This window comes from Dermacentor albipictus, chromosome 6, assembly GCF_038994185.2.
Source record: "Dermacentor albipictus isolate Rhodes 1998 colony chromosome 6, USDA_Dalb.pri_finalv2, whole genome shotgun sequence".
NCBI classification, from domain to species: domain Eukaryota; kingdom Metazoa; phylum Arthropoda; class Arachnida; order Ixodida; family Ixodidae; genus Dermacentor; species Dermacentor albipictus.
Window position 1 is genome coordinate 97,990,926 of NC_091826.1, and position 23,684 is coordinate 98,014,609.

Genomic DNA, 23,684 nt, shown 5'->3' on the forward strand with positions numbered 1-23,684 from the left:
AAAGCTGGTACTACCCAAATAAAGTTTCGCGCGCCGCCGCCAGGCGCCGCTACTATACCTCAAACTCCAGCGCAAGACGCCCATGGCGTAGGTATAGGTAGGTCTACACGCGTCTATATCTTCAACGATTTCTACGTTGTTTTTTTTTTGTACAGTGTGTACTCACGGCACCTGTATTGTGCATTAGCTCTCATGTTTTACGCGCTAGCAGCTACCCATAACATATACAACGAAGCCGGCGGAGCAAGCCACTTTGCGGAGAACGCAGAGCAATTGCCTTACGTCACCTGAGATTGCATAGCCTCAGGCATAAGCGTCCTCAATCTGTTGAAACCAAACATGGTAAAGCGTTTGCGTGAGTGAATCACGCCGGGCGCACCACCACGAATGTAACACTGTCAATGAGGCGTGCGCCTCTCGTCTCGGTAACTCATTCCTGACAGGTGCGAGCTTGCGATCCGAGACGCAGGAACCGCGTTTATATGTGGCTTCCACTTATGATGCCACCCCTGATCTCCCAAGGCGAACGCGTGTGCATGAAATGCACAGTTTAAACACCACTGTCCAGACTCCCTCGGTGCCGCGGAGGGGGACTTCTGCGGTGGGTCGTCGTCAATTTCGCTTGACGACGCGGACGGATCGTAGGTATACGCCTTTATCGTTCGTGGTCATTCAGTCGGCCGCTCATCCAAGTCGGAGTCATTACCTACGCTCATGCTATCGCTCTCACTAGAACGTTGCATTTTGCACTGCGCAGCGCGAGGAAAACGAAACAGTTCGCTCCGTGGCTGCTAAGGGTAGGTGTGACGTCAGATCCGCCGGCTTGTCGGGAGCGCTTTTCGAGTGACGCGGTGGCCGCTTACAAAGCGTCAAAAATAAAGCCACCCACTGAAAAATAACCCGAATAATGACTATACACCATGGCAATCGTGTCTTAGGAATGCAAATGTGGGGCTTTCTCTATAGTCTTCGATTTTTATTCTGTAGCCCTTTAAGGTCGAGGCTTCGCGTATGAGTAATAGCAGCAACGCATGTACACATCAGGACTCGAACACTTTGCACAAAAAGGAAATATCATGCCCAAACAGTAATTTCTCACGTGTTACCGCACGTGTGAATGACTCCGAGTTGGCTATAGCTTCTCTTGGGCGTGCGCGGACACGTTACGTGGCTTCCTTCCTTTCTGCTTCTGACCTGTAGTTCGCTTCATACTCGGTTTTATGGTATCGTTTTTGCTCTCTGATGCATACATATGTTTGCATGGTTGTCTTCCTGTAGCATTAATCCATAGTAGGGTTGTCAACATGAAGCGTCGAGAAAATAAATATTACGAACAAGATGTCGGATGCATTTTAAAATGTAGATGTATTGCATGCGCACTCAGAGGTTCCTAAATAGCAGTTTCAGATTTTGAACACTCGTTTAAGCAGCCAATTAGGTCGTATCTTTATTGCTTGAAGGGCAAAAACAGCATTTTCGCTGCAAACATTGTACAATAAATGAAAAGACGCGTACCTGCAGGCAGCGGTTCTAAATCCAGAACTACTACTTGAAAAGAATGTTAAGCTTAATCGGCCGGAAACTGAACACTCACCGTGCCAGCACATGAGCTCTGTTCCTCAAACGAGAACTTACCGTCTTCATCTTGTATTTCCGTACGTGGTACGCATTTTTGAATGCAGTTGCATTTTTTTGCATAATTTAGTTTTACGTCTCAGCTTATGTCGCTATTCAGAATCAGAGCCTATGCATCCCTTACACGGGCACGAGAGCAATATCATCGTACCTAAAACGTGTCAATAAAAATGTACAAAATGAAGCATTACTTCATTTTCTGGTGTAGCGGTAGCTGTGCCAGCGCAAGGGCTCGTGCGGGGTTCCTCTGTGGGCACAATATCAATAAAGATTTAATGATACTGTTGCTACCACTATTAACATTTCATCTTTACCTACTGAGTTTGTATTTATTACGTGCAGATGCTGGCCTCCACTCCCGGAGCAGTAGCATCCACAATTGTGCTTTTGACCGACGGTTTAGAGAACGAGGCTCCGTCTATCAAGGATGTTATGCCGGAAGTTCTCGCGGCAAAAGTGAAAGTTGTGACTATGGCGTTGGGAGAGGAGGCGGAAGAGAAGCTTGAGCAACTGGCAGCAGATACAGAGGGCAAACACTACTTTTTTCCTGACCGCCCTGAAAGTACGTCGGAGGCCTACATCAAAAGCGCCAACAGTCAGGCGCACAAGTTTTTACCTCATCAGTCGGTTAGTATCCTGTTATCAATTATGACATTGTACAATGTTAAGTATACTGCATCTCCAGTTGGTTCAGCACCTTCGTGCCGTGTTTTTGACACAGCTAAAGTTTCTTTTTTTCAGCGAAGCGCTCAATGCCACTGGAGGCACTCAGGTAAACTTAGGTGCATGTTGTCGTTGCGTCCTGAATGATGTGAAACACAAGGTAAAATTAACAGGGCCAGATCTTGGGGGTACGGGAATATTATGGGTGAAGGGAAGTGCAATGTTCGAAGTGTGCTGTTGTGAGTAGGAGCAAAGTATAAATTTCTAAATACGCAATCCGCCTCAGATGCCCTGTCGAAAAATCCGCCAGTTGGCATCTGATGTTTTTTAACGTTTGCACAATAGGCGCTTTTCAGACAATGATATGGTGTGTTTGGTGTACCTAGTGTATCCGTCGTAGTATATAGGGTAAGCCCAGTCTGGTGGGCTTGGTGTACCCGACCTGCTGTTCATGATGAGCGCGGTCTGGTGTGCTTAATATACCTCCCCACCGTTGTATCCTTGGGGTGCTCGACGCAGTGGGTATGGTTGCTCGCATGATGCTCTTTTTATCCCGGTGTGGTGTACCTTTTTGGGACCATGCTGGACAGATGTGCTGTGATTACAAAATTGTTGCATGCATGATATATATATAAAGCAAGAATATGTGGACCATGATATCCCAGTGTCATGCTGCTGCATGGACATTTACTATGGTGACCAATTAGGTTCCGTTCATTGTGCAGGCGACAAGTGCATGCGCAATACGGAAGACAAAACAGCTGTGAAAATATTTGTTTATTGAAGAGTTGAAATGAAAATCAATTACGCTATAAAAATATGGACCTAAAATAAGTTAAGTGCACCAAAACGTTTGCACGCACTGTATTGCCCTATTAACCAAGCAATGTCTTTACTGCTTGGCGTTCTATTTTTTTTTACTAAACGCCATCTTAGCCTAGAAGAATCGTGTAATGAAAGTCGGAAGTTTTATGAAAATCCCAACCAGTTGACATCATGTCGCACTCTCTGATGCTCCCCACAGGTACAGCACAGCCTGAAAAAGACAAGACTATTTCTTGATATTCCTTAAAATCAAATTATTTATTACACCAATAAAAACGTATTTTCATGTAACAACTTTATCCCGTTATCAGTATTTCTCATGGAATGCTCACATTAAAACGATGTTTCTCTCATTGTGCAGTAAATGTACCCGAAAAGAACGGGTACGTCTAGTGGCAATAGTGTAGCGAATGCACACCAAATTGCGCGACATACCTTTGTTGCAAAGCAGTCGTTAAATTTAAGGAACCGGCAACCAACACGTAAGCACTTTAGGTGAGCCCAAATGAATTATTTCAGCTAAACAATCCAGCCTGATATAGTATGCCACCAGGATTATGTTGAAACATTTTCTTATGTACAAAAATGCTTCATTTTGTTGGAAGGAGACCAGTATACCATGCATTATAATAAATTTCTAAAGGTATGCCACCTCAGCTGTTGATACTGTTTAATTCACATGTCGGGTTCGTGTTAAACATTATTGTGCAATTGTCCCGCTCTTGCACACTAATCACCAATCACTTTAGATAAAAAATTGCAAGTTGCTGAATAGGGCCGCCTTTTAGCACAAAATAAAGCCCTAAAATGCACAATATTTTTTTGCACAGAAACCAAATTAGGTGAAAGTTGTTCAGATTGTCGGAAAGTGCGCGTGTGCACATAAGGTACCATTCATTTTAGTTAGTCTTATTACATGTTACATAGACTCGCATGGTAGATTTTTAAAATGTGGTGTCGGTTGCAGTTTGACTTTAAGACTACATGTAATAAAGACCGGCTTATACCAGTTTAGACAGTTAGCCTTTGCAACTAAAATATGCTCCTGTTTAATTCGGACAAACTAAAACAGAACTCTTCTCCGTGAAAATACAAAAATTCCAGATAAGATGTGTCAGTCATCTTTTCAACGATGTTCTCATGAGCTGTACTTCTAAATTTGGCCTTTCCCACTTGGTACATGTGCTGAACCGGTTGGTAGTTCCTTCCAAAATATAACACTGTTTCTTTAATGCAGGTAATGCTCTGCTTATTTTAACGAGGATCAGCAAATATGCGTTAAAGAAGACCGAAAAAAAAAACAATAACATGAAGGATAAACAGTACTGCCTTGTGGCTGATTCGTGACTGGAATGAGGCCATTAATAATTCCAGGACTAGTTCAACACTAATATTCAAGAACAGATTGGAGTGTGGATAAGCGAGCTGATTGTCACACAGTGACATATGGGAGGTTCTAGTAATAATGCACTATGCAGAATTGTACATCAAAGTGAAAAGTTAAGACATTTGAAAAACTCAAAGCCAGCTTACAGAGAAAAAGGCATACCTGCCAAAGTTTCTAAATAAATAAAATGAAGCCAAATTTTGTAATGATTAAAACAATAGAAATAAAATAAATCACAAGATCACACCAAAGTGTGAGCTGTTGAATGAATCTGTTTTAGCAAATGGGATTATGCAAAGTAAATGGCGCAAATAAATAAGGACACCCATTTTTCATCTGTAGCAACGCGAAAAGTGTGAGGCCTCTCATCAGATATTGCATGAAGTACCTCTTGCGGTAACGTACTTATCTGTGACACACATGCTTAGAAATGCACTTGACTACGCACTGTAATGAATTTGGTTGTCAAGTCGTCTTCCAGGACCCAATTTGTTGCTCGCAAAAATGAATGGACAAATGAAAAAAAAATCCTTCATTTATTATCACTTGTGAATGAGAAAGAGTTAGCGTTTATTTGAACGGAGCTAAGCAGTCTTTCTAGTTTTGCGTGGCGAGTAATGTATCATAGCCGTACGTGCAGCCTGAGCCAGCAATCAGGAGCAGGTGGTGGTGCCAATGCTGCATCCAACCGGGGCGGCGATGTGTGTTGGGGGACGCGTCATGGCGATGCCCTCTGCATTCGTGGTACACCAGGCGCGCTAATGCGGCCGAAGATGGCCTCTTTCTCCCGTTCTGCTCCACTGAGGCTACCTGCTCACGTGGTGTCGCCCACAGTGGCATTGCGAGTTTAGTGCCATTTCAATTCTTCAGACGACAGACGCTGGAATTTTCGCTCTGTGGACAATTTCGTTTGACAATTTCGCATCCTAACATGAGCACACCACTAAACATTATTGAGAGCTACGTTGTCACTACTCGCTGAGTATGTTTCACGAAAAAGGTCAACTTTCAATATATGTCCTGGTCTTACTGGCTTGTGCTAATCACTTGTGAGCTGCAGGTGCTGAACTCCATTTGTTACTTGCTCAATATATCTATACTTCGTTCTTCCTCACAGTTTTTCTATTTATTGATAATTTTATTGAAGTAGCAGCGTAGTTGCCAAGCACCCTTTCTCTCCATGTTTTCCAAAATATTTTCTGCGATCGCTTGTGTTGGCTTACTTGTATAAAATTTATGCCATACCAACTAGAATCCTATTCAATATACCATGTATTCCAAATTGTTTCGGGTAGTTTCTGTTGTGTATCGTAGTGTAACAGCCATTCAGTTAGGTAAAATGTGTTGTGCTAGTCGGCTGCCAAGGAAAACGGAGCTTTAAAGAATACATTTTTTTCATAATAGCAAGTCTTATATATATAATGCGCAAGCATTCTTTGGTGCGCTCACTTTCGCTGTCACGCAAATAGCATAATGCCTTGTATTTGTTCACAAGCGCGTAATTTGAAAAGTTAAGGCATTTATTCCCTGCGATACTGTAAAAGTAAACCATTTCTAGTTCTAAGTGGTCGGGAACAATTTAGAGCAAACTAAGATAAAAGGAAAATACCGAAAGAGCTACATAGTGCTCCTGAGAAAATTCATGGGGACGCGTACAATATGGGTGGGCCAACTGAAATTTCTGGGTGACGCAATTCGGAATTTGGAGTGGACCAACGTAAAATTTGGGGATGGACCAACTTGAAATTTGAACGTGGGTCAACTTGAAATTTGAAAGTAGGCCAACTGATATTTGAGGGTGGGCAATGTTAAAATGTGCGGGGGGGAGGGGGGAACTAAAATTTCGGGATGAGCCACCTTATATAGAGGGGGGGGGGCAACTTGAACTTTGAGTGCCCCAAGTTCAGTTTTGTGGTGGCCGAACAGAAATCTTGGGCTCGGTCAACTTGACGTTTGAAGTTTATTAAATGCTTAGTGCAGATACAAAAATATTGTATTTACCGTATGAACGCGTGTAAGGGCCGCACCCGTGTATGGGCCGCACCCCCAACTTCCCGAAGCAAATATTTAAAAAAAAATATCCGTGTAAGGGCCGCACCCCGAACTTTCCACGACCCACGTGTGATTAGCCTTCAAAATGCGCGCGCACGGAAGCTTCCAGATGCCGCCCACGGATGGCGCCGATGTCGCGGGTCATCATTATCATCATATTTTCTTTCTGCCGCGAGCTTCCGCAATCCATATCGTCATCGGTATCATCAGCCCTGGCCACCATGCTGGCCACCCCGGCTTTGTTTTGCGACTGTCGAAGGCACGCGAGTTGTAGCAGCGTTGTTGGCGTGGGCGCACGCTGTTGTTGCAGCTCTCGTGTGTGCTCTGCTTTATTTTTCACGAATTGCCCTCGAGCGTTGCCATTCTAGCACGATGGGCAAACATATCAATAGCTACACGGCAGGCTTTAAATTGAAGGTAGTGGAGTTTGCCCTCGACCATGGCAAGCGTGCGGCGGGTAGAAAATTTGACGTGGACGAGAAGTGCGTCCGAAGGTGGTGCAACCAGAAGGATGCGTTGAAGACCACCAGCTCCAAAAGGCGTGCTTTTCGAGGCAAGCCATGCAAATATCCTGAGCTCGAAGAAGAGCTGTTCCGCTACGCAATGGAAGTGCGGAACAATGGATATGCGCTGACGACGGACATGCTGCGCGTGAAGACGCAAGCTTTGGCGCGTGCGAGAAGCATACCCCGCGAGGAGTTCAAAGGTAGCGTCGGCTGGTTGCGGAGATTTTTAAAGAGGAAGGGCCTATCCTTTCGGCGAAGGACCACGCTGTGCCAGAGGCTGCCCCCCGACTACACCGACAAGGTGCTGAACTTTCAAAGGTACGTGATCGGGATGCGCCATGAGCACAACTACATGTTGTCGGAAATAGCAAACGCCGACCAGACCCCCGTGTGGTTCGACTGTCCTGAGAACTGCACAGTTGAGCTTAAAGGAAAGAAGAGCGTTTCTGTGCGGACAACTGGCGCGGAGCGCCAACGGTGCACAGTTATGCTGTGCGTCACTGCAGACGGGCGGAAGCTGCCCCCGTATGTGATTTTGAAAAGGAAGAGGATTCCGAATGAGGCTTTCCCCAAGGGAATTGTAGTTCGAGCCCAAGAAAAGGGCTGGATGGATGATGAGCTCGTCCTCGATTGGATCAAGAGCGTTTGGCAGAATCGCCCAGGCGCGATGTTGGCCAAACGATCGCTGCTCGTCTTGGATAGCTTCCGCGGTCATTTGACGGATAGAGTCAAAAAACAACTGGGCAGTATCCGCACAGACATGGCCGTTATTCCGGGCGGCCTCACCGGCGTGCTGCAACCACTGGACGTGAGCATTAACCGGCCTTTTAAGGTTGAGTTCCGGAGGCAATACTCGGAATGGATTGCAAACGGCGATCACGATGAGACTCCGACCGGGTGGCTCAAGAGGGCACCGCTCGCGACTGTGCTGGGCTGGATTTTGACCGCGTGGAATTCGGTGTCTACGGACATTGTATCCCGCAGCTTCAAAGTGACCGGGATTTCCAACGATTTGGACGGAACTGAAGACGACGACTTGTGGGGCGATGAGCCAGAAGAATGCAGCACCAGCTCGGAGTCTGAGGACTCCGCGAGTGATGATGACTGATTGTAAATAGTGATGATTGATGAGGATTATTGTAAATAAACGCGCATTCACTTATTGGTCTGTTTTTACTTGAAAAAAAAAATTTTTTTCGTATGTCGCGTGTATGGGCCGCACCCCGAAAATAGGCCCTCGAATTTGTAAAAAAAAGTGCGGCCCTTACACGCGTTTATACGGTACTACAGAAAAAGGTCCCATAGTGTAAACCCCATTGTAGGGGGACCTTTTATAAGGTTAAGAAGGAAACAATAATACTACATGACAGCAAAAAAGCAGCGAATTATAAAAATACAAAAATGCAAATACAAATGCACTTACATAATGAGGCAAAAGAATAATACAATGGAAAATATAAAGCAATAGGGACAAGGCTGAAGATGTAGTAAGAAACGAAGCAAACAGTAATAAAAACGGTACAGTTGAAGTGTTTTAAAAGACATATTCAATAAACGCAGCTATAGGTTACACAGGAAATTGCGAAGCTGATGTTTGAATGACGATAGAGAAAAGGCACATTTAATGCTAAAAGGCAATGAATTCCAAAGTTTGATTAAAACAAATGCTACTCTTTGTGAACCATAGTTAGTTCGTACCTTAGGGAGTATAAAATTGTTATTGCAAGAAAAGCGCGCAATTTTTCAGTTAGTAAGTTGTCGGATCAGAACAAATTTGAGAAGGTTATGGTCTTTAACTGCCTGATAAGAAGATCCGGGGCAGGCCAAGGTAAATTTAGGGTGGGGCAAACATGTAAATCTTGGGTGGGCCAACTTAAATTTGGGCGTGGCCCAATTTGAAACTTCGGTTTGGCCCAAACGGAGATTTTTGGGGGGCCCAATATCCTTTACGACTGGAATGTGACCGCATTCGAAAATCCCCGAATGCTTCTCAAGCTTCCCGGCAACAGCAGCATATGTAGCCGTAATGTTTACCGAGATACGCTGGCGGTGAACGCTATGCACGAAGGCAAACTTCGTGGTTCTCGTTTGATGGTGTGCAAGGAACAGAGGGGGCGCGCCGCTCCTACAGCAACTGGAAAACACTCTCCCGGTAAAGCGATTTGTGTTTGAGTTTCCGCGCAACAGATTTATGTTTTCTCGGACATTCAAGTTACAGTGCCACGCTATCATATCTGTATGTCATGAGTGAGTCATGATTTAGGCTTTTTCTGGAGAATTTTAATTTGACAAATTCAATTAGTTCAGTAACGTTGCCCTACGCAGAGGGCCTGCGTCGTTGGGTATGCGTGGTTTAGAATAATGTTTGATGAAACAATGGTCCACACAGGATGCCTAAGCCAGATACTCTGCGACACGGCGCCCTAACGCTATTGGGTTAAAACCTCGCGGGCAAGCGAGGGCGTTGAGACGCTTGGCGTGTTTTTATTGGCCCTTACCGATGCGCAGTCAGGACACAGGCAAGAGCTTGTGTCGACGAGGAACGCATGCATAACACAGGCTTGTGAAAGCGACAGCGAGGGTGTCAAGGCACGCGGTGATGTACTCGCCCGTCACGCAACGCCTGATGCGCTACTGCGGCAGCTGGTGCACCGTTTCGACCGCCCTGCTTCGTCGAGGCGCACTCGTGGCTGGCGTTCGGGCTCAATTGGTGCCATTGCATTGAAGCGAGAAACTCTGGCCATTGTCTACGAAAGCCCAAGGTTTACTTGCCCCGAGAAAGGCCATGGGTAGACGCGCATAAGCAAGGAATATCAAGTAAGCAAAACTAAGCAAAAACGAAGTCTTACCTAAACCAAACAGTGCTTACGCATAGTAGACAATTACCTAAATTTCTCTAGATTGCTTTATTCTGGAGGGGAACATTTTGATGAGTAGAAAATTTTATCTCACATTAGAAATCTACTGTGAGTGCTTAAATGGGCAGTTACGCTATGAATGGAGCATAATAAAATGGGCAACCACGCGCACCATCACAAAACGCGGAGTTTAGTGTCGGCTCTGCTAGTGTGATTCGCGATATTCCTTCATGTTTTGTTCTGCTGATAAAAAACTTCCTCTTTCGTTTGAATGCCTCCATCAATTTTGAAACTTTGAACAAAATTAGCTGAGCACAAGAACTTCAAAGATGCAAAAGTAAACTACAGCTCTTCTGTTTTTGAAAGCTTCGGATCAGTGATGACTCCGAATAGAGCGCTGCATTGACGTAAAATTTCGGCATGGTCTCGGCCCGGGACTGCTTTATGATGCACGATACGTGATATGAAGTCCGCCAGGTGATATGAAGCCCTGGCCCAGGCGTTTATTAATAGGCTTAGCCAAATCCCACGTTTGCGTGGCCAGGCCCGGCCTGGAAGTAAAAAAACAATTATTTTTTTTAGAGGCCGTACCACATGTGTCCGCCTCACCTTCGCGGATTCTAATAAGCTGGAGTCTGTACACAAGAAAAGAATGAAACCTTTGTTTCTCCCTTGGGAACATCACTGATCTGGCCCATTGCCCACCTCTGCTGTTATTTCTCTTCGCTGGTGCGCATGCATTTACCTGAATCGTGTGATTCTCTCCTATATTGTCATTTAGCATGCGTAAATATATATATATATATATATATATATATATATATATATATATATATATATATATATATATATATATATATGCAGAAACAGGCGCATTCATGATTACACTCATGAATAAACGCACAAGTTCAAAGAGAGACCCGTTGCGTTAGTGCTCAAATAACGTAACAGTATCAAGCATACTAATAATGCAATCGCAAAAGCGGGAACGGGAAAATGGTTGCAAGGTGTTCTTTTTTTGCCTAATTCATTTTGCCTTACGCGGAAACAATCTTTGTTTTTGTGAAGAATACAGCAATGGACCCGTCACCCAGACTTGAAAAGTGGATGTCCAGCGAAGCTGCTGAGAACTAACACTGCAAATGATGAGAGGCTATGACATGGTTCATTGCTTTAGAGTAATTGCACTAACGGCAACTTAGTGTATTACTGGTTATGGGAGTAATAGTAATTTTGACAGCACACAACCGCCCATAGCAGTGCTGCAACATGAAAATTGGTTCCTACGCTGTTTATTTTACATACGAATGGCCAGGCACGTCCCTCCCATCGTCGCCAGCTGCCGTCGCTGCGGCAGCTTGTGCAACAGTAATCTGTACCGGACAACATTTACGAGGAGCACTGCGTGCTTGGCATTGTTATCAGGAGCACCTTATCATAAATTATGTGGTTCAGATGCTTGTTTCGTGCTTGTTCGTTATTAAAAGGCATTCTGTTGTTTACGTTGTATGCGTGATTCCAAAGAACGTATGCACTGTTGGCTTCACTTTGCTGAGTGCTTGAAGCCTGCTCCTGGCCCGCATTGCCACGACGATCCATCCACACTTTTGCTAACGACCACGGATAAGAATAAATTTGGCAGAGACATTTAAGAGTGCTCATCTGTGCAAATGGCAAAGGATTATAGTATAGCCCTCTTGGCGTAATAGTTCCGCGCAAACCCGCAAAGTGGAGACGAGTAAATAATGAAGAGGAAATTGGACATCCACCCAAAGGCTACAATGGAAACATACACGGGTTCCACGAAAGGAAAGCCTCGCGTTCGGCGCATGTGTAATTCTCTCGTGATCGTTTACTTCTCTCCGCTTTGCCGGTTTCAGCAGAACTCTTACTTGAAACTCTTGCCTTTGCTTCTAGTTGTTGATAAATTCGACATCGCCCTGCCACTACTGGCGGCGGCCCCGGAAATGCGGTGGTCCAGGGCTGACGTCTCGTGTGGGTTTCCTTTGCACAAATTATCTACATTTGGGTGGATGTGTAATTGTTTCTTTATTATAGTCCTTTTGGCGAAATGTTTTTCCGGTATTTCCGTGTCGACGCATGCTCTTTCACCTGCATCTTAACCGCGCCTCGGTAAGGCGAAATGAAAACCCGCCAAGCGTCTTATGAGGAAGCATTAGCTCGGGCCCAACTCCGACGCGGCCTCTTCAAATACATGTAAAACGCAGGAACATTTTTCTGAGATAAACCCTGGACCGATTTTAATGAAATTTGTTGAATTTGAGAGAGAAAGTAAAATTCTAGTGTCGAAGCGGAATTTTGATTCACGGCCTTGATTTTGTTAAAAAGATTTTCAAAATATTGAAAGCTTGAAAAAAAAATAGAAGCATGAATTTGATAAATTATTGGCTCTGCATCAAATGCAGGTATCGCGGTTATAAAAATGGTATCCACTAGATCATTGAAAGCGGACAAAGCTGATATGTCATTTTACATCTTACTTGAATTTCTCACGTTGTGTACAAGGGTTCCACAAAGCTGTATTTTCATATTACTAAATTTTTTGAGATTCATATGTAACAGAGTAATTTTGTCCGCTTTAGATGTACTTTTAGATACAATTCACGGAATTGTGATATTATTTTTTATTGCTGAGTTACGGAGTTGTAAACTTGATAGTTTCGTTTTCTGCTAATTTTTATTGAAAATTTGACGACATAAAAAAAAGTTCAAAACCAACAATCGCTGGATATTACGTCTCCTTTTTCTTTTAAATGCAGCAAACCTCGCCAAGTGAAGTGCAGTGGCTACCGAGAAAAACGAATTCTCCTTTTACATGTATTTATACAGAAGCACCGGAACTAAAGCTTCCTCTTAACGCCTTAACCGCTCAGTGGCTTTCAACTGTACAATAACGTTTTTTTATTATAGCGAAAGTCTAAGGCGCTTACGGTAATGGTGCCCTTGGCCAAACTGCATCGTGTCGAAAAGTGGCTGCCGACGCAGCGAGTGAGATTGCGTCAAGAAATGCTCGAATCGACGGAACATTTCTCAGACAGGTTCCTACAAACAAAGCAAATCAGTGGCTTTGAGAAGAAAATTTCGTACATTTCAGTCTGCATGTTAATCGAACTCAGGCCGCCGAGGTGCGAGACGAGCGCACTTCCCTGAAGCTGCGGGTGCTCCACGGTTCTCGCTAACTAAGGTTGTGGCCATTTATGCCTGACAGCACAAGCCACGTGGTCCCAGACACTTACTCGTGCCCCTACTCGCGCCTTCGTCGTCGTCTTCACCCGCGCCTGGCACCGATGCCGCTGTGTAATGCCAGCGTTGCAATACTGCCCCTGCCTCTGCGAAGGCACTGAAAGCACTGACCCATTACGAGTAATCGAGGCGATTTTGTTCAGTTCTCTCATGCGCGGTGATGAACAGTTGCCACAATTCTCCACAAATGTATCTTAATTCTGAAAAAAAGTGTTCCGGAGGTGCAATCAGGCATTCGCCTCAAATGTTTACCTAGGTTAAACACTCGCCTAATTTTATTTCATACACTCAGTTTATGCACCCATTCTACCCATTCTTCTACCCATTCGCTCGGTCGCCACGTGTACAACGACGCAAGCACTAGGCTACACGTTTAGTCTGCAACGTGACGCGCGCAATACGCACTTAGGCACACATTTAGTCAATTGGAAACTTGGAGCCGCCGTGGCACCGGGGAAGCGGGCTCGTCTCGCAACCTGGAGACCCGGGTTCAATTACCACCGAGACGAAAATTTGCCTAATATATACACGTGTATTTGTTTGTGGCGTGAGTGCGTTTCATTATATAACATATCGCTCAGCGCAGGATGTGCCTGCATTTGTGGGAAGTTTGTGCAATGTTATCGATGGTTCGACCCGCTGTTTGTTGTCACCAAACCTTGCGTAATCTGATTGCGCGACGTGAATGGTGTAGATGTTTCTGGAAGACACTCGGAAACAGCTATTACTCTGGAGCATCGGTGATTTATGCAAGAAACCTCACGCGCTTTACCCGCTTATTAGTTTTTCGACGATGGCTGACCAAGCTCGCCTCAATTGCTGTGTTTTGTGTAACTTTCTTTTGTGGGCACAAGTTCGCCCTATAGAACGTTACTTTCGTCATTCCCAGTCTCGCTCTTTTTTCACTGTCCCTACTACGTGAAATATAGTGGAAGTGCTGGTGCGTTCATGTACCGAACGCACACGCAAAGTCGTTATACAAGCCCGAACCATGAAAACAGCACCACTGTCGCCAAGGGCAAGCGAGCTAACCGCAGGCTACAAGGACTTCCCCCGGAGCACGGATGTTTTCCTCAGACGACCAGGATGATCGCTACCAATTAAATGACCGCAATGGCAGCACCAGTATCCCTTATGGAGAACCGAGAGAGCCACCTACCCTCCGTGGAGCTTCGTGGGAGGATCAGGAAACGTGGCTCCAAGCTTTCCGAAGGATCTTGGTTTTTAGCAACTGGACTTCGGAGGACAAGCTCCGCCACGTGTATTTCTCATTGTGAAATTCAGCGAAGACCTGGTTCGAGCACCGGGAGTCCACCCTCAAAACGTGGGACCTGTTCTTCAGTAACATCCTCAGGACCTTTACGAGCATCGCCCGGAAACGAACGGCCGAAGTTCTATTGAAAGCCCGTGTGCAGCTACCGAACGAGAACTCTGCCACATCTACGAAAGAAATAAGCCGCCTATTCCGCTACGTCAACACGGAAATGTGCAAGAAAAAGGAAGCCTGCCTACTCATGCGTGGCATGAAGGAGGAACATTTAAATTAAAAAATTAAATTATGGGGTTCTACGTGCCAAACCACTTTCTGGTTATGAGGCACGCCGTAGTGGAGCACTCCGGAAATTTCAACCACCTGGGCTTCTTTAACGTGCACCTAAATCTTAGTACACGGGTGTTTTAGCACTTCGCCCCAATCGAAATGCTGCCGCCGTGGTCGGCATTCGATCCCACGACCTCGTGCTCAGCACCTCAACACCATAGCCACTGAGCATCCACGGCGGGTAAGGAGGAACTTTTCGGCGGAATGATGTGAAGCCCACCAAAGACAGTCGAAGAGTTTCTTCGTGAGGCAACCAACATCGAGAAAACACTGTAAATACGGAACCCACAATTCGACCGAAGCACGAACTCAACAAACTACGCCGGAGTACAATCACTGGCCACCGGCGACCTGTGTGAAACGATAAGAATGGTTGTGGGGAAGGATCTTCAGAAGTTGTTCCCTTCATCGCAGCCTCAAGTGGCATCGATTGCCGAAGATGCACGTTAGGAGTTGCAAAAATAACTCGTACTCCCTGAGGCGATGAAGGCTCAGCCGCAAGCGATCACATACGACGCCGTAGCCCGCCGTCACGTTCCCCCTCCGCGCCCTTTGCAGGGCTCGGTGAAACCACACTTCCGTCGTCCACTACAGCCGCTGCCAGTACACCAACCCATCGTCCCGCGCAGCATTCCAAGGAAGACTGACGTTGGGCGCGCCCCTGACCACAGTCCGCTTTGATATCACTTCGCGGAAACCACGACACCTACCGCCGATGCAATTACCGAGAGAAGGGCTGCGAGGGTTCGCCGTCAACGCACCGTGCCCGCAGCAAGGCGAACAGCTTCGTGAGATCGCCGAATATCTCGCTGCCACAGAGTGGAGCCAGACGCTTGTCTGGAAGCCCATATCTGGAAAGCGAAAAAGCAGCAACCGATGAAGGTGCGGTTGCTGTTCGTCCAAACGACGAAGATCCTCCGTCGCCGGCGAAGAGGCCGAAGAGACTATCTAGGTGATATAACAACACTCCGGCATCCCGACGAAGCGTGGAAGCAAACAATGCACCGACCAAGCACCAGATGCCGCGACGTACCAGCCACACGTCAACGCGAAGCAGCGGTGATCCGAAATCAAGACCTGACTGCAGCGCAACAACAAAAAAAAGAGCCACCGACTTCGATGTGTTGTTTGGCGGCCACGCAGTTACCGTTTTAGTAGACAGAGGCGGCGACAACTCCGTCATGAATGGATCAGCCGCCCCCAAGTTGGAGAAAGTGAAGACTGTTTGGAAGGCCGCCGAATTCGGACCGCTGCAGGACAGTTAACAGTACCGACTGAAATTTGCCCGGCAAGAATTACCGTGACTGACCTTCTTTTGTTTTAGTATTCTTTATTTCTAGGCTTCTTTGGGCCCGTGATGTCTCGTTGATATGTCGTCAAGATATTCTCTCCGGCGCCTCTGTCATTGGCGGAGGATATACATCCGTTCGACCAACAGTAGCCGTACCTCCGTAGGTTGCTACATTTAGTTTTCAAGATATGGACTTGCAGACCTGCCCCCGCCAGGGCGAGCGCATTGGCGTTGCGGTGACAGGTAGCCATCTGTTGACGGTGAACGGGACAGGCGGCGATGTAATCGTTGATATCGCGAGGACATTCACTTTGCGACGGGCGCGACGCGTTCACTGCGAACTTTGTATTCCCATCTCGAGGTATGGTACAGGCGGTAGACGCGCCCGCGCAATGATAACAAAGGGGACGGTGGTCGGGAGCGGGCCAATTGTCAGCCATCCTTGGATAGTTGCGCCCGGTGGAGGAAGGGCGAGCTGACGACGGCGGCAGCGGAGTAAGGAACTGTGGCGTTACGGGGCTATGGCACGGGTGCAGAGGGGGACCTTGACGGTGGGCAACGAAGGCGTAGGTCATCGCCTGCAACACAGGAGGCGGCCATTCAGACTGCACTTAGAAACTTGTAGTGATTGACGTAAATCATCTTTTACCGTGTGAGTGACAAAGGCCAGCTGACGTTCAGACGAAGGAAAGATCTTGCGCACTTCTTTGGGTACGATGACTTTGACGGTCGCCCAGAGGTTGGCGTTTAACATTTGTGAAGCAGTCAAAAGTGTTCAGAGATGACGAGTACACCTGTCAATTATATCCAAAATCACGGAACTCAGACACAATGATGTAACAAGCATGATATTCACGTGTGCTATTTGTCAAGCATTAGTTAAGCATTTTTCGCCTGGAACGTGTACTTGTGCCAAGAAAAAAGATTAACCACTGACGTTTCCATGCTTTTTGCACAAGTTGAATCTCAGAATATATAATTAAATTTATTCGTGTATTGATGTAGAGTGCGTATATATATACACATATATATATATATATATATATATATATATATATATATATATATATATATATATATATATATATATATATATATATATATATATATATATATATATATATATATATATATATACTTTAGAGAAATTCTTCAGGCTACGTTTCAAATGTAAGGAACTTGAGCGATGCCACAAGGCAAAGAGAGGTATTTAATTTCAACAGTTTGGAACGGTGGATCCATCTTCATTTGGGTTTACAAGAAAATTGAAGTTCGGCACTCGTAGTGAAGACAGCAGACTTGGTGCCCAGTCGCTCTCAGATTCATCAAATCGAAAGAGGCAGTTGTGACAGTCATTGACTCTTTTTCAGTGCTTTGGGAGATTTACAGCTGCCTTGTTCACAACGATGCAGAGCAAAAAGAAACTGGAGCCCCACATATGTAGGGCAAGGAGGCCAGTTAATAAAAAAAGACAAGAAAAGGAAGAAAGAGCAAGAGGGAGACACAAGTTGGAGAGGGCAAGGGGCGGAGAGTAGCGCTAGCTAGGTTCCTGTTGACACGAGGCAAGGAGGGAGAAAATGGTCGCTGCGCAGTACCAGTGCCCGTGGCGTTAAGCACTCTTCATATGTGGGCTGATCATGAAGATGTTGCAATACTGGGCCGAGTGGCGAGGGAGGTCAAGCAGGCATTAGGAACTCCCAATAGGTTTGCTGATCCTAAAAATCGTGCAATGCCGGGCCGGCCTATGGCGGAGGTGCAGGTCACCACTCAGGGGCCCACGTACACAGCTTCGCTGGTCTACCCTCACATAGTGGGAAGGCACTGAGTTTCTTTTCATTTGATTTGGTGCTTTAAATTCTTCCTTATAGCTTAAAAGTATTCAATCAGCTGTGTTTACTCTATCATAACCATTAAATGTCTTCGCAAATTGCGCATTTTTGTGAAGATACAAGGCATTGCACGCTTCCCATGGCCTGTTTGCGGAGCTCATGAAAGAATATTTATACATTAAAATGCGTCTTTTTTTCGACAGTCATACCCCGAAACAAAGCATTGTAGGTCTGAGATTGTGACTGAGTTCAGTGTACTTTTGAAGGCGATTCTGTATGACTTTCTCACACAATTTGTGTATGCAGAGGTTAGCGAAGTAGAAAAGAAAGGCCTCGATTACGTTTTTTCTGGTTTAAGGGTAGTTTTGATATTTGCTTTTTTTCCGATCGAAATGTACGTCACCTTGTTCTCAGCAATGTTGGCTGAGGCAGTCGGTAATATAGTCCAACGGATCGTCACGGTGGTTCCCAAGCATTGTGCTTATAATTATGTCTTGCCTGTGTGCCGTGCTTCTTTTGCTGCTTGTGTAGGCGGCAGACTTTTGCTTTTGTGAGCGGCGCATTGAAATCTATGTTGGGTGTTCTAGTATACTAAGTATTACAAGGCGGGCGAAGTTGGTATCCTCTATAGCATGTCACACTAAGGCTCGGGTCACCTCCTGGTCCATACCCGCAAACTTGTCCAACATTCCTTGTAGTGTCAGAGTCATAGCCGTTATAGATTTGTCTCGTTCTAACATGTTACGCACGGCTTCCACGTTTGTGCTGCGCCTAAAGTTTCTTGTAGACAACTAGAGAGTTGTACTCGAACTTCTGTACCTAGCTGGGCTGCATAAACATTTGTTTCCTCTGAGACGGCGGCTATCCTGCATATCTGGGTGCAATTGAGGCGTTGTTCTTTCTACCATCTCAGAGAACTTTTACTGCTGTTAGACCGTTCACTCTTTCCTCCGCTCATGTGCAAATCTGCGCACATGTGTGAAGTTCTTCAGTGGCATCTGGAGATTCACACCTTTCCCTTCCCTTACCTCATCAACCACATTCATTCCTGCATTTACCTTTCTCCCTCTTGTAAATTTTGTATCAGAGCAGGCATAAAACACATAATCTGGTGGTGTAGGCATCCCCTTTCCTGTTTCCTCATATAATTAGTATCTAGTGAGGAGCAGGGAGACGCTGCCTTGCACAGCTCGAGGCTTGACATTCAGGAGGCCATACTGGAATTGGCTGAGATGGTAGAGGAGGCCAACTTTCAGTAGTTTCTGCCCCCGCCCTCTATCCCATTTTCCCCTTCCCTTTAATGTAGCATAAATCTTTTCATTCATTCATTCATTCATTCATTCATTCATTCATTCATTCATTCCTACAAATGGCGTAAGTGGCGGTATGCTGCAGGTGGTTCTATGGTGCGCGCGACCTTTTTTGAACTTTGCTCATGGGCCTCCTTTATGCCTTGAGTCAATTCCTCGACATTGCTCGGAACGTGGTCAGATAGAGGACCGGAGCGCAAGGCAGCCCAGTTCCTTAGGTCACACTCACCCACTACTCTGCGGAACTTGGGAGAATTTATGGATACAATGAGATTTTAATGGTCGATTCCTAATTCTCTTCTAATTTGTTCGAAGGTGTTGTAAGTGCAGGTGAGATCCGTAATTGTGTCTCTAACTATATTGTTGCCAAATGTGAGGGTGCTGTCAGTAGGGTAACTTATTGTAGTCTCTTTTAGACGAGTCCCTAGGGTAGCCCAATGTTGTGTGCGGAGCGTTAAGATCTCCGACCAGCACTAGTTGGTCTTTAGTACCCGCAATTATTTTAGCAAAGGTGAGGTGGGTAGTGAAGTCTGGCTCCTTGTCGTTTCTGAGACTGTGCATATTTAGAGTGACTGCATGCGTTTTGTCTCTTTTTGGGACGTAACAACAATTGTGTGTGCTTAGAATATCTACTGTCTTGGAAATATTGAATTGTGGCAGTTATACTTTTATACACTTGCGTTGCGACGCGAGGATATTTTGAATTAAAGAGCATATCGTACCCCAAGAGTTTTTCCACGTGGGGGCATATATTCTTGTGAGCAAATTTTGTCTGGTACTCTTTGGGGATTCTGTACAAAATGTTGGAGGGCTGCTGCTCGCTTGTGCAATGTCTGAAATTTCCACTGTCAAATCTCAATTTCTTATGTAGAATTTGTTAAATGTGCCAATAGGCAGGAGCTTTGGGGTTGAACAAAAGGCCTGAATCCGTGCGCTTACGTATGTCACGTCGTGCGGTCAAATATGTTTCCTGAAGAATGTATCATTGGTGTTGGATTTCTTGTTCCATTTGACACATTTGCCACATATGTTGCTCTATGCTTTGCAACATGGCATCCATGCTTGATGGGCGTGCGGTGGGTTCTGGTAGGGTAGGGTTAGCTGCTGCATGCAGTTTGCTAAGCCTCGCACGGGGAGCAGTATGTTGTTGCTGCAATGTGTTGTGGGTTTCATTGAGCTGTCTATTCTCGAATATGGTTATTAGATAATCTGGATGCTCATTAATATGAGTAGTGGGATATACAGCTTGGGCTAACGTTGCATGTTGTCTCCCGGGTTGCACCGGAGGCATCCTTTAGCTTCGGTTTCATCGGCAGCTGCTGCGGCTCCAAGGCTCTTAATAAGGGGACCACGACTTCATCGAGATCTCGCGTACAAAAGTGAACCACCTAGGGCCTTGCTTTTACCGGGGTGCTAGGGCTTTACAACTTGGTCTAGGTTGTACAAGGGTGGCCGGTTTCTTGGCGACAGGCTTGTGGCGATGTTTAAATTCCTTGGCGCCAGTAGCTTTGGCTTCCCCAAAGGCGGCGCATTTCAGGATGTAGTCGTGCCTTTCCTTTGGATCTTGGGAGCCCCATGTGTGGCAGACCATTATGTGAGCGGTGTGGCAGACATCGCAGCGGTGGCCGGTGCGGTAGCCTACGCGCCATATTTGTAACGTTTCCTTGTAGGGGTACCAGGGCCTCTTCACTCCGTAGCGGCATTCATATTTGGGCATTTACTCTCTGCTGAAGCTAAGCACAAAAGTATTGATGTTGCCCAGCACCCGAGCCTGAAAAATCTCTAGCCCTTGAGTACGTATGTACAAGTGGTCCATGAACTCTTCGGTGTATGTCTTGTGCTCCATTCCGTGAACTATACGGCACGCGAAACTCCATCTGCAGCCGCCAGGTACGTATTAACCTGGTGAAGTGTTCCCTTAGCATGATGCTAAATGAAGTGTCTTACACGGTCAGCGAATTTCTGGCGAGGTGTAGAAGGAATTATATGCTTGATCCCAGCCTAGCGTGACCAGGAATTGCGCATCCGTGCCTTAGCCTTAACAGGGTATCACCATGGCTTTGCTAATTTGTTGCCTAATCAAGTCTTGACACGAAGTCCCTTGAAAGGTCGTAACACAATCTTCAAATCATTCTTAGGCAGCGGTGGCAACCCACAATATTTAGAGTGTGGCCCCGGTGTCTACGAAGTATTCGGATGCCGTTGCTTGGCGGGTCGGTAAATAGGGGTCCTGGCTGTGGTAACTGCTTCTGCGCTCGTCAACTTCTGTCATCGAGTCAGGTTTATTTGCCAGTTGGTGTACGGGTCGACCACTGCTGACGTTGCGTGGTCGGACGTGGTTGCATTCTGGCTGATCGTAAAAAAATCCATGGCTTATGTCTCTTGTAATTCCAACAAAGTGGGCTCGGTACATGGTGCACCACTCATAGAGGGAAGGTTGAGGCTCCAGTGAAACCCAACAGTCCGTTAGGAGGCCGCCTTATGGCTTCTCGGCAATTTGTGCCTAGGCCAATCCGCTGCCGCTGAGGTGACTGTGTGAGACTTAGTTCAACCTAGTCTAGCAGAGAAGTTTCGAAGTCTTTTACTGAAAAATATTTGGCACACACAGCCAAAATCACGCTAAGGCCGTGCAAAAATGCCTCACAGATGCTCTGAACACGAAAAGTCAAATGCGAACTCGAGGTAACTGGATGAAAAAGCCGAAAGTTGGCAATGTCGCGTCTCTGAAACGTAAACCGGACGTCTCTCGCTCGACTCTCGTTTTTCCTTGTGCTTTAACGCAGCAGTGCCCGCTGTGCATGTTGACGGCATCCATACGTTTGCCTGTAACCTGCGTTCGCGAAGTGAACCATCCCTGTAAATTTTACCTACAAGCCCACATGCCCGTTAGTGAAATCGCTGATGCCTCTGTTCCTGAGAGGGAAGCGAGTACCCGAGGAAGAAGGCGCCTTGCGGTGGGAAAAGTTGTGCGCCGGGGCACGAGGCCTCGCGCCGTCGAGATGAACGTAGCGACCGTTTTGTCATTCGCTTGAGTCACAACGCAGCAAAACGTCAATATGACGTGGAACGAATTCCTGTGTATGGGAGTGCATACAACAATGCTTTACGACTACGTTTAACTGATAATAATGAGTATCCTACGCATCACATGGCCTGCACAGCTCCATTTTTTTCTCTTAGCGTCAATCAGAATATCAACTATGTCCTTTTGCACCCTGATCCATGCAGCTCTCTTCCTTTGCCGTAGCGTTACAGCAAGCAGTCCTTCTTTCGTGGCTCTTTGCGCGGTCTTGAACTTGCTCTCGAACTTCTTTGTCAACCTACAAGTTTCTGCCCCCTATGTTAGCACGGGTAGAATGCATGTATTGTACATCTTTCTTTTCAATGAAACTGGTAAGCTCCCAGTCAAGATCTATTTATGTTTGCTGAATGCGCCCCAGTTCATGCTGGTTCTTCTGTAAATTTTCTTCTCCTGGTTAGGGTCCCCTGTAAGTAGTTGAGCTAGATAAACGTACTCCTTCACAGGCTCTAGAGGCTCACTAGCGATCTTGAACTCTTGTTCCACTGCCATAGGATTGACAACTGTAGGAGGACACGCGTAATATGTTTAACGGGTGGGCCATAAGAGATACAGAATGGGTGCCAATAGAAGGGAAGTGCAGTCGAGACAGCAGAAAAATGTGTAGGGTGAAGAAATTAAGAAATTTGCAGGCATAAGCTGGAATCAGTTGGAGCAGGACTTGGGCTAATGGGAGACTGCAGGGAGAGGCCTTCGTCCTGTAGACGACATAAAATAGGCTGATGGTGATGATGATCTTTAAATATGACTGTTCGTCACCTACAGTTACAGTCGACATAAAAAGTAGGCCCCTACAATCTACGCAACAAGTAATTTTACCATCTTCCCGCAAGGAAACGAAAGCCTATGTAAGACAGCAGATTAAAAGACGTCATTTAGTTGCCGCAACAGTTACTACAAAAAGAAAGCAGATAATGCAGTTGCCACAACAAGTCACTGTGCCACTACACTAGAAAACAGTACAGTAAAGTCCTGGCGCCGACATCTCTGTGCCACACTCCGTCGTTACCCTTGCCGTGAATTGGGCGTGTCTCCCAGTTATCAATTTTGGCTTGACATAGCAAATGTTACCTGAAGGCATAGCAGTGGCCTACCCCCGGTGAGTGACAGACAACGACATCACTGCTTTTGCAGCCGACGCGCCTCCAGATCCTTCCGATTATCCGCAGGACGCCTTGAACCTCAGCGGCTCATTACGTCCCATGGTAGCTCCATACCTCGTACCAGGCCAAGCAGCCACCCTATATCACATTTTGATTTGCTACCGCGACGTCTTTGACATTGCCAATCGCCCACTTGGTCATAATAATAATATATGGGGTTTTACGTGCCAAAACCACTTTCTGATTATGAGGCACGCCGTAGTGGGGGACCCCGGAAATTTT

The 23,684-nt window shown here is 46.0% G+C and overlaps 1 protein-coding gene across 3 annotated transcripts in view; it reads left to right on the top strand.

Annotated features, from left to right (window-relative positions):
- The window catches only part of LOC139061299 (calcium-activated chloride channel regulator 1-like), a 332,028-nt gene that overhangs the window by 223,140 nt on the left and 85,204 nt on the right, over positions 1-23,684 (top strand). For all 3 annotated transcript variants that reach the window (XM_070541075.1, XM_070541076.1, XM_070541074.1), the window contains one exon: positions 1,978-2,262. In XM_070541075.1, coding sequence (XP_070397176.1) covers positions 1,978-2,262 — 285 coding nt within the window. The remainder of the gene's footprint in view (positions 1-1,977; positions 2,263-23,684) is intronic.